Source organism: Nematolebias whitei, chromosome 18 (assembly GCF_014905685.2).
Source record: "Nematolebias whitei isolate Nwh7 chromosome 18, NemWhi1, whole genome shotgun sequence".
Lineage (NCBI taxonomy): Eukaryota > Metazoa > Chordata > Actinopteri > Cyprinodontiformes > Rivulidae > Nematolebias > Nematolebias whitei.
The window spans coordinates 17,151,600-17,163,116 of NC_056515.1; the positions used below are offsets into that span (position 1 = coordinate 17,151,600).

Genomic DNA, 11,517 nt, shown 5'->3' on the forward strand with positions numbered 1-11,517 from the left:
TTTTTGTGAATCATTTGTTAAAGTAATTATGGAACAAATGTTGAATTTTCTTTATTTGCATCAAACTGTCCTCTTTCTGTTCCTGCTCACTCGATAGTGAAACTTACTGTTCAAGTGGAAAAAAGAACAAATGTTAAAAAAGCCATTTTCTTGAAGCAAAGCTGTTGTGCACTGATTAGTTCTCGTTGGGGATGACTCGCAGCTACCACCACATCTAACTCACCCTTTCACCTTCCAGCAGCAGGAGGTAAGAACAGCTGCACACCACGAATGACATAAGAAAAGTTGGAACTACCAGTTTAATGTCCAGTTCAGTGATTCAGCACATGAAACTAATTCACTGAAACCATCTACAGAAACACATTAAGGCCAAAAAGGAAACTTGTGACTCCTTTAGAAACAAACCACTATTAAATCCAATGTCTGCTTTTTATTTTTTTACTCGAGAACCGTGAGTAATCAAGGTTCACAGCAGAATCTTTTCAGATACTTCATGAAGATGGTAAATCTAAATTTCTATTCAACATTTACCTCCTTTTTATGTTCTGCTGACCCCGCTGCGAACCTTATTTTAGCTGAAGAAACTAAGCCAACAGTTAGGACACACACTTTTCTTGCTTAGAAAGCAGACTGTTGCTGCACATTTGTACTTTTCAAGAAGGCAGAACTATATTTACAAGGAGTATCAGACATGTACGGCCATGTGAGGCATAAAATGATTTTTAATCTCCCGAAGTTTAGTCAGAGATTATTAAAACTCAGCTTCAATCTCAGTCTATGAGCTTTGTGTTTTACACCATCTTTACATGACTGACGGCTTCTCGTCCTTTGGACAAGAAAAGGAGTTTAGTTACAGAACCCAAGATTGTATTTTAAAGAACAAAGTGAAAAATGACTTGCTGGAAGAGATATTCACAGTTTATGGAGGCATACGCACAGAACGGAACATACTGACGAAGCAGAATTCATTTCAGAGGAACCATGATGGTCACTTCCTGCGGTCTGCACCCACAGCAGCGACCTCCTCACTGTGGGTCTTGTAGCTGCCATTGTGCTGGGTGCATGGTGATGATGTCATGTCCTCACTGGGTGTGGCCGAGCCTTCTCTGTCACTTCTGCATCCGTCCTTTACGTCTCTGTTGTGGTCCAGCTTAAAAACAATCATCAACACAAACCTGATTACCAGAATGATCAAAGTGATGAAACTAAGGCGACAGGCTCAGTTTTTCTGTTGGCCATCTTTGGCCCAACATTGATTGGTATCGTTCTTTCAGTGATTACTAGTCTGTTCTTGATAGCCTTGTTCACGTGGGCCAGCAATCAGGACAGATTTCCTTTTGACAAAACTCACCAGAAGGTATTTAGTATTTTCTTACACATAAACCAGGATCGAAAACCAAAAAGTATAAACTAAGAAACTACTGACAGCGAGTAGGCCTGTCACGATAAACAATAAATCAATCAATTAATCACATGATAAATGAAAATTATCGACCTCATTTTCATTAATCGGCTTTATCGTTTCTTCATGTCTCTCTCTTTCTACTGAAGACACTGGATGAAAAAAAGCTCAACTCCAGTTCTCTTCACTGACCCCTTCCTTTCTCTTTTCTCTTTAAAATCAGTTTTAAAAGTCCAAAATCATGTTTTTGAATCGTTTAAAGCAGCTAAGCTGAGAAGCTAAGCTACGAGCTAAGCTAACAGGCCGACCTTAGGGAAAAAACCTCCGTCTTGTCGAAGCTCCAAAAATTCACGGTTGAAACCTGTGCCTTCATGTAAAAAGTTTTTCTCTGCAAAAACAAGCTGAGAACTTGTTTACTGATTTTTTTTTTAATTAAAGCTTTGTGTGAAAAATGCAATGCTAAAGTGCTCAAACCACACCGAGCGTCCGCCACTTTGAGAACTGAAAAGAGACAGCTCATGTCACGTCAAGGGGCCTCCATCCCATTTTTCTTAAAGAGACACGCTGCTCGCTCCCTCACTATCCATCCTTCGGTTCAAAGTCTTATACTGCCATCCGGTGGTCAAAAAAGCTACTACATGCAAAACAAATAAACATTTCTTCTTAAATTTGACAATAATTACTAATTATTGTCAAATTTCAAACAATATTATCGTTTATCGCAATAATTTCTGAGATAATTAATCACCCAGCAACATTTGTTATCGTGACAGGCCTAACAACGAGTGAACTTTATTTAATCCACTGATGGATTAAATTAACTAAAAAAAACAACTTAAAAACGGGGGCGAGCGGTGGTGCTCACCCCCGTTTTAAATTGAGTTTTTTACGTGACACACGTGTCTTTCACTTTTTCAACTAATAATAGTTTTTGTTTTCCTGTGACTTATTTGCAGTATTATAAATGGGAGGAGCTTAAATATAGGCTCCCCATGTTTTGTTGTTCCTTTTTTGGTTGTAAATAATAAATGACTTTTTTTGTGAATATGATATAGTCTTGACGTCACAGCGATTAGTCGACGTCAACTCGACTTTTACTATGTCGACTTTAAAAAATACGAAGTTGTGCAAACCCTAATACTAGGGGTGCACCGATAAATCGGCCGGCCGATCGATCGGCCCCGATTTCCTTAATTTGGGGAGATCGGCGATCGGCCGATCTTTAAATGAGAAGCCGATTTTATCCACCGATCTTATCTGCCTCCGGAAAGGTCTGAAAATCAGCTGCTGTCCCCTTTTGCTCCACTGTGAGAGCTCACACACAGGTCACTCGGAGCAGCCATGTCGTCGGTTTGGAAGTTCTACGCTGTAAAAGAAAATGAGCCAAAGATCGCAATTTGCAATTCGTGTAAAGCCGAAGTAAGTCGTGGTGGAGCCACCACCAAAACCTTTAATACAACAAACCTCGTTCGCCATTTAAGAAATCACCACGCCGCCAAGTATGCAATGTTTGAAGAGAGCAACCAAGCTAAGGCTAATGCTAAAGCTAGCGCTAACAAAGAGGCAGTCGGTGGGTCGCTGTTAGCTTTTATGAGCAACGAAAAGAGCAAAGCTACCACGAGGAAAGTGATGGAGTTCATGGCATTAGACAACCAGCCATTTTCAGTCGTTGAGGACAAAGGTTTTAGAAGCTTGATGTAGCACGTGTGCCCACGATATAATATGCCGAGTCGGAAATATTTTTCTGATGTTGCATTACCGGAGTTGTTCAGCCAAGTTTCGAGAGACACCCGCAGCCTGCTAAAAGCTAATACAAATACGCTCAGCTTTACAACAGACATCTGGACTTCTGATGTAAGTTTAATGTCCATGTTAAGTTTTACTGCACAGTGGATTGACGAACAGTTCGAACGTCATCAAGTACTCTTAAACTGTAAAGAAATGGCGGGGTCTCACACTGCGGCCAATTTATCAGCAGAGTTTAAGGCGATGCTGAATCACTGGGAAATCGATCATGGAAGAGTTCACGTTGTTTTACGGGATAATGCTCGTAATATGGCCAAAGCGCTGGATGATATCAACCTGAAAAGTTTACCCTGCCTGGCGCACACACTGCAACTGGTTGTAAATGAGGGACAGCTGGCGCAGCGCAGCATCACAGACATGGTGGCAACAGGAAGGAGAATTGTTGGACATTTTAAGCATTCATCACTTGCCTATTCCCGACTTTATGACATACAGACACAGTTAGGTCAACCCAGGAAACGATTACAGCAAGACGTTTCAACGAGGTGGAACAGCACAGTCTACATGCTGCAGTCGCTGTTGGAGCAGAGACGTGCTATTGGCGTGTATGCTGCTGAGCATGAGTTACCAGCCACACTCACAGCACACCAGTGGGAGCTACTGGACAATGTGCTCACCATTCTTGCACCTTTTGAGGAACTCACAAAGGAGATTAGCTCATCAACAGCTACAGCAGCAGATGTCATCCCAGCCATCACTGCACTCAAGCGGATTTTGGAGAGGCAAGCGAGCACAGACCGTGGCGTGGGTACAGCCAAAGCTACGCTGCTGGAGGCTGTTGTGAGAAGATTCAGCAACATTGAGCATGAGCCCCTGTACAGCTTGGCCACTGTTCTGGATCCAAGGCAAGTAACTATTAACATTCTATTTTAGCCATAATGACTTTTAGCCTACTACTATATTTCAACAAACATTTAAATTAAATTAAAAATAAAAATTTATTGATTGAAATGCATTTCTTTATTTACATGCAAGTCATAAAAACTGTTAATGTATACAAAACACAATGATTGACCCATCTTTCTTTGTTTATGCAAAACAAGGTACAAGAATGGCTACTTCTCAGCAGAGGTGAAAGATGACGTGAAACTGCTCCTTTTGACCAAACTTGCAGAGGGGGAGACCAGATGCACACCTGCTGCAGGAACATCCTCTGAAGTGGGACCTCCTGATATCGATGAACCTGCAGCCAAAAGGCGTAGTCTACTGTTTGCAGCTCACGACGAAATCTTAAAGGAGAACATTGAACAGGAGCAACAGCTGGCCAGCCCTTCAGCTATGCAGGTACAGAACTACCTATCTGAGGTTCCTGTCCAAAGGAGCCAGGACCCATTGGTCTACTGGAAGATCAATGAAAATCGTTTCCCTCATCTTGCTCTACTTGCCCGAACCTATCTCTCTGCCCCATGCACAAGCGTTGAAAGCGAGCGCCTGTTTAGCTTGGCTGGACATGTAGTAGATGAGAAAAGAAGTCGCCTGTCTGGTGACAAAGCAGAAATGCTTTTGTTCATCAAGAAAAACCTGCCACTAATGAAAGTGACTGGAATAAGTCTGTGAGAACTAACTTACCTGTGTTAGTTCTTATTACCCACTGACTTGAAAATGTTACACTTGTTGCATTATCTTTTTTTTTTTTTAAATGTAACAAGTGAAAGAGTTGAAGGAACTGAACTTTTTTTTTTAGTTAATTTTATAGTTTTAACAAAAATTGTGTAAACTTAATTTATATTTCAGAATACTACCTCATGACAAGTTAAAACAACAAGTTTGTATTGTTTCTAGGGTATTTTTCAAGGGTATGTTTTACAATAAAATAAGATTGGTAAATTGAAGGTGCATTGTGATCTTGTAACACCTGACACTGTTGCTTATAAAAAAAAATCGGTATCGGCCAAAATCGGAATCGGCAGTTCAGACTTTCAAAAAATCGGTGATCGGTGATCGGCCTGAAAATTGAAATCGGTGCACCCCTACCTAATACATACACGTTTTTTACATTTACATATTTTTAAGTATACCTATATTTATATACACATTATATAATGTCATAATGAAAATGAAACAAGTTACATTCTGTAAAAAGTCTGAGTTTGAAACGGATGTTTTTGTGTTGCAGCAGGTTGTTTACATTTTTTACTAACGCACGTGAACAAATTTCTCAGATTAAGTGTTTGCTTTGAGAGACTACGTTTTGCTGTCTTATACTTTACAAAGCAGGGGGCTTGGAAGTGTGACGAAAGCCTTGCTGCAGCTCCATCGAGCAGAACTTTGCTAAACGATGGTGGTTTTGAGGACACTTCCGTCGACCCAACATTCAGATTCTTATCAGCAGAAACGATGGAGCGTGATAAAGATGAAAGGTGTCACAGTTTTTCTCAGAGCTACTGTTCGAGTGGCTCTCAACAGTCAGCTGAAAGTAGGTTAGGTGTGTGGTACAATGTGACGCGACATGGAGCTGTGCCAAACTTCATGAAACTGAACACACTCCACAGCAGAGGACACAGTTTAATTTACTGATACAAATCAGAGGAACGTCCAACATTTACAAGTGTTCAGATGTTTTGGACCCTCATCTTCAATTTAAGGCAAAGTGGGAAAATGCATCAAATTTCACAATTCGCTCTAAAACCATAGATGTCTTACATACGAGCTGAAAATTTTAGATCAAACCCATTGAACAGTACTGGAAACGTGTATGTGCTGAGACACAAACGATCAGATTAACACACAGCTGTTTAATCTAGACATCTGTTTTATAAAATTTATGAAAAAAATCTGAATGCTGTCATTTTAATACATCAGTTTCTCATCAAAATTAATCATTACTAATATATCCTGATGCATGCTCAATAATCCAGGTAGAAAAATCTAAAAGTTAAATCTGGTCCTCGGGACATTCAAAAACCAAAACAAAGCAAAACCACAAAAAAAAAAAAAAAAAAAAAAAAAAAAATAGAAACGTTTCGTCTCATCCAAGAGACTTCTTCAGTCTGAGGTGCTGTTTTCAGCTCAGTCTCTTAAATAGCACCTTCTCAGAGTGGATCAACCAGTTTGCTGCTGACAACCAAAACCAGCTGATCACATGCTCAAGAAGGACCATCAGCCTAACAATGGATCATTAGCACACTGATGGCTGTTTACTGTTCACAGAGGGCTGAGTGATACTAGCAATCACAGGAACAGTAAGAGGAACACTCTTTCAGGAAGGCCCAGTTAGGATATCCACATTGCTCTAGAGCCTGTTTTGTGTGGGATTTCTCCTTCTGCCTGGCTCCTGAGCTAGTGGGGATGCTGTCTGCTCTGTGATACAGAGTCCTGATGACTCCTAACTTGTGCTCCAAAGGGTGATGGGAGTCAAACTGCAAATACTGGTCTGTGTGGGTGGGTTTGCGGTACACCTCAGTTTGCAAATGTCCTCTATCAGAGACTGAGACCTCACAGTCCAAGAAAGCCAACCTGCCATTTTTTACATATTCTCATGTGAACTTGATGTATTTATCCACAGAGCAGGACTCCAGTCAGCCAACAGGTGAAAAGGAGGAACCCAGACCCAGACCAGTGGTCATTCTGCATGTTGAGGGTGATCAGTCTTACATCGGGGAAACTAAACAGCCACTGGCCAAAAGGATGGCCCAGCACAGAAGATCAACATCATCAGGCCAGGACTCTGCGGTCTACACTCATCTCCAGGCCAGCGGTCACTCTTTCAGGGATGAAGATGTTCACATCCTGGACAGAGAGGAACGATGGTTTGAGAGAGGAGTAAAGGAGGCCATCTTTGTGAAAAGAAATCGTCCATCATTAAACAGGGGTGGAGGCCTCCGTGTTCAACTGTCCCTCTCTTACAATGCTGTGATTGCTAGTATCACTCAGCCCTCTGTGAATAGTAAACAGCCATCAGTGTGCTAATGATCCATTGTTAGGCTGATGGTCCTTCTTGAGCATGTGATCAGCTGGTTTTGGTTGTCAGCAGCAAAACTGGTTGATCCACTCTAAGAAGGTGCTATTTAAGAGACTGAGCTGAAAACAGCACCTCAGACTGAGGAAGTCTCTTGGATGAGAGACGAAACGTTTCTACATTTTTTTGTTGATTTGCTTTGTTTTGTTTTGTTTTTTTGAATGTCCAGAGGACCAGATTTAACTCTTTTAGACATTTCTTATATCATTAAAACATTTTTAATGTAAACAGTGAATGCATAAATTAAAACAAGTTTTTTAAATGCCTTTTTTGCTGGTGAAGAGTCTCAGTCATCCAGACCATAGTAAAGCCCCCAAAAGTTTAAACAAAACATCTGGACTTCTGTGCTGAAGGTGTTTCTCTTCTCATCTGGGAGGTTTCATCAATTTAAAAATGTCTGCAGTGCGTGAGGTCCAAGCTTTTGATGAGACTGGAACTACTCGCCCGCACCATGGAGGCTCGTTCTGTCTGCCTGACTCACAGAGATGCTTTGGTCACCTGCATGAAGGTGTGAACAGGAGTGGAGCTGACCTGGAATCAGGTCTAAAGCTGCACTGTAAGCTTTTGAAAGTTTGTTTTTCTTGTTTGATGTAAATGGCTTCCTTCACCCCCCTCTCGAACCATCTCCGTCTAAAACATGAACATTTTGGTCCTCAAGAGTGACCCTTGTCCCTGAGGTGTTGGTGGACTTCTGAATCTTGTGCTGAGCCATGTGTCTGTGGCATAGATGTCGCAACCATTATATGTGAAGTAGACGTGTCCTCCCCCACAAAAGAATGTTAATTTGGACCCTCCCTCCCCCACATTTACCAGAAACATTAGTTCAGTCCGCACTCGGCAGAGAACGCTCACAGGTGGAGGAGGTGGAGACACCTCTGTGTTGCTCGCTCGCCAGCTGCGGGCAGATGTTGACCAGGAGGGTTAGGATTAGGGGTTGAACGACTACATAATTTTTAAACTCGACATTAACATAATAAAACTCTAGTAGAACTCGAGTACTTGATGACATCATAGGATCTAAAGATACAAAAATAAATAAATAAAACTGCAAAAAAGGTCATTATTTACAAAAAAAGACCAACAAAACATTGGGAGCATATTTTATGCTTCTACCATTTATCATACTGCAAATGTCACAGGAAAAACTAAACTATAAGTTTTTATTATTAAACTGCAAACGTGAAGAAACGTTACACCATGATTTCTAAGTGGGCGAACTTGCAAAGTCGCAGGTTGTTCAAATATTTATTTTCCTCATGTATACAAGTACTAAAATAAACTAGTACTACTTGCACTAATACTCCTACGTCGCGGTTTTTCACTTATCGCGGGGCTTCAGGGTACAGATCCCCGTGATAAACGAGGAACTACTGGACATTTACGTCTGTTTAATGTCTTCGTGTATTAGACACCAGTTTTGGAGACGTGAACTTTATTACCTTTGTTGATTTGGGTTTGCTCTTCATCTTCTCGTCATCTTTGCAACTCCTCCTCCTGGAAGTCGAGCGCTCTTTTCTGTCTCTGCTGCGCACCCTCCTCCGCTCTTTCTTCACTCTAAAATATAATTAAAACTAAATAGAATTAATCATTCATTATTGAAACACAACCATGGTAGTTTGTTTATGCGTAGAAAGATATGGAGTAAATATAAAAGAGTTTGGTGAATCAGAATGTGATGGATTCACCGTTTTGGTGAGGGAGATCTGACTTTTCTTCGAGGGCTTCTGGAACGTTCCTTACTTCTCCTTTTGTGACCTCTAAGAAAAATGAACATTTAAACATTCTTTTAACAAGTCCTTACGAGTGAACTTTAAAATAAATAATCTGCATCTGTATTATACACAATTCATTTGTTAAAATCCAACAAAAATATTCAGATTTGATCTAACGGGGCGATCAACGGTTTCCATGAGAGCACGTGATCAGTCTGCACATGGAGTCTTGTGGTTTCCAACAGACCTGGAGCGACTCCGGGCAGGTCTTCTGTCTCTGGAGCGAGAGCGCCTCCTGTGGCTGCCTCTTGCACTGCGGGACGCACTCCCTGGCCACAGCTTCTGCGATGGTCTGCTCCAAGCGGAGGGAAACACCATCAGTGAGTCGACAGCATCCTCATCACAACATGAAGAATGTGAACTGGGTACCTGTGTTTGGAACGGGACCGTTTCCTGCGGGACCTCGAGTGTGAATGAGAGCGCGAGCGTGAACGAGGCCGGCCTCCCTTTTGAGACCGACTGGAGGATCGTTTCTTTGGTTCTGCTAAAATGTGAGTAGAAGTCTCAGCATCGGAGGGGAAATAACTAGAGCAGCTGGAATGTGCAGCAAACCAGAATGACCGACCTGGTTCTATGGCAGCAGCAATGGTGGACTGAGCTTCTCTCACCCTCTTCATCACACTTTCTAACTCCTTTGCAGCAGCCTGTGGTGTCAGCTCCGGGGGTTTTACTATGGCATTATTGGAATGATTAACCCTGAAAGACAAATGGCGTTACACCATGAACCATGACATGTGCACAGAATGACCACATTCCAACACACTGCTGTCAAGACAATCACAAATATTCATTTAAAGTCATATTTCCTGAGGTGCAGAACTGATCCTACTTCAGAGGTCTGTCTCCAAACGTGACTCCGTTCAAGGTCAGGGCTCTGGCAACGGACTCTTGCTCAATAAATTCGACGAAGGCGAAACGGGTCGGTTGGGTCTCGTCTCCAGCCATTCGCACAAACTTGACGTCTCCCACCTGCTTAAAGAATTCCAGCAGCTGATCTGCAGTCGTGGTCTGATGGAAAGAGGAACAACTTTTAGCTTTCATGTTGCACTGCTTCCAGAAAAACAGCCTGACAAAACAACACAGTCCATGCTCAATAATCCAGGAATACAATCCAACATTTTTCAGTCAGGAATACCTGATATCAGACTGAAAAATGTTGGATTGTATACCTGGATTATTGAGCATGGACTTTGTTGTTTTCAACCAGTTTGACAAGACTGTCAACAAAGAAGAGGGCCGGCAATGGAGGAGGGGGCGTACCAAAGAGACCATCTCATCACAAGCAGAACTGGTTTGTTCCAGTTTGGAGTAAGCTGTTGGGGGAAGAATCAGTTTTGTTGTGTTTCCTTGACTGATGAAGCCTTCTGGATTGAAGGTGAAACATTTCAGCACAAAAAAAACGAACTGTCCAGATGACCTGAGTGAAAAATGTTGAAGCCTAACAAAACCTTCACTGCTGTTTGTTGGTTTGTTTTTTATGAGCGCACCAGGCCAAACTAGGATTAAGTCCAAAACTATTCATGAGTGTTGTTTAATCCAGTCAGATGCCAGCCATAAAATGCAACAGAAAAGATGTCAGAAGGATGGATCAAACAGGACTCCTGCATGTCCAGGTGCCAGCAGCAGCAGCAGTGTTCTTCATCTTCTTCTTCTTCCAGATTTTCTCTCTTCAGGGGTCTCCACAGTGAGTCATCCTCCTCCATCTCCGTCCTCACTCCAACTACCTTCATGTCCTCTCTAACTGCATCCATAGATCTCCTCTGTGGCCTCCCTCTGTTTGTCCTGACAGCTGCAACTGTGTAACGTAGGGGTCTGCAACCTTTGCGATCAAAAGAGCCTCTTTTACACCTGCACTCACTAAATTAAACGTGTCCAGAGCCGCAACAACCTGCTACAACTGTGACTGTCAACTGGTGGCCCGTGGGCCACTTTAGGTTTGGCAGAGGAGACTTTTGTGGCCAGTAGGGGTGACATAATAAATAAATGTAGCTAATGATTTTTTTACATTTATTATAGGGCTGGACGATATGGCCAAAACTTTTATCACGATATATCTCTTAATTTTGGTTGATAACAATATAATTCTGATATTGATATGAACAATATAAAAGCCTCAGAAAAACTGTACAAATAAATTAAATGTTCACTTTTATTTGTATTTAGCCGTCAAAGAAATTTGAAATCTCCGTCAAATAAACATTAAACTCTCAACTTTGTCAATATGAATAGTTTTAACTTTAAACAACAACATAACCCTAACACATGCAGCAAACTGTGATTACTGCGTTTCTGTTTGATGCAGCTGGGGGCAGGGCTTGATTTATAAACTGATGCAGGAACAGCCGGCAGGCTGGGGGGGGGGGGGGGGGGGGGGTTCCCCCTCACAGAAAATAACAGAAATACACTTCCTGCATTTTGGTGTATTTTAACAGGTACATCAACATTTACCTACATTTGTAGACACTTAATAAAATTACTATTTTGGAGAAGAACAGCAGGTTGTGTGTGAACGAGCAGCTCCGATTCTGTCAGGTGTCCTACCCCCCCCCCCCCCCCCCCCCCCCCCCCCCCCCCCCCCC

At 42.0% G+C, this 11,517-nt stretch overlaps 1 protein-coding gene across 1 annotated transcript in view; it reads right to left on the reverse strand.

Annotated features, from left to right (window-relative positions):
* Window positions 1-11,517, reverse strand: part of srek1 (splicing regulatory glutamine/lysine-rich protein 1) — a 17,514-nt gene continuing 5,997 nt past the window's right edge. Inside the window, exons 5-11 of the mRNA XM_037692720.1 lie at window positions 9,768-9,946; window positions 9,504-9,634; window positions 9,308-9,422; window positions 9,126-9,230; window positions 8,852-8,923; window positions 8,606-8,720; window positions 1-1,150 (exon numbers count right to left, since the gene is read on the reverse strand). Of these exons, the coding sequence (XP_037548648.1) occupies window positions 989-1,150; window positions 8,606-8,720; window positions 8,852-8,923; window positions 9,126-9,230; window positions 9,308-9,422; window positions 9,504-9,634; window positions 9,768-9,946 (879 nt within the window). The 3' untranslated portion in view covers window positions 1-988. The remainder of the gene's footprint in view (window positions 1,151-8,605; window positions 8,721-8,851; window positions 8,924-9,125; window positions 9,231-9,307; window positions 9,423-9,503; window positions 9,635-9,767; window positions 9,947-11,517) is intronic.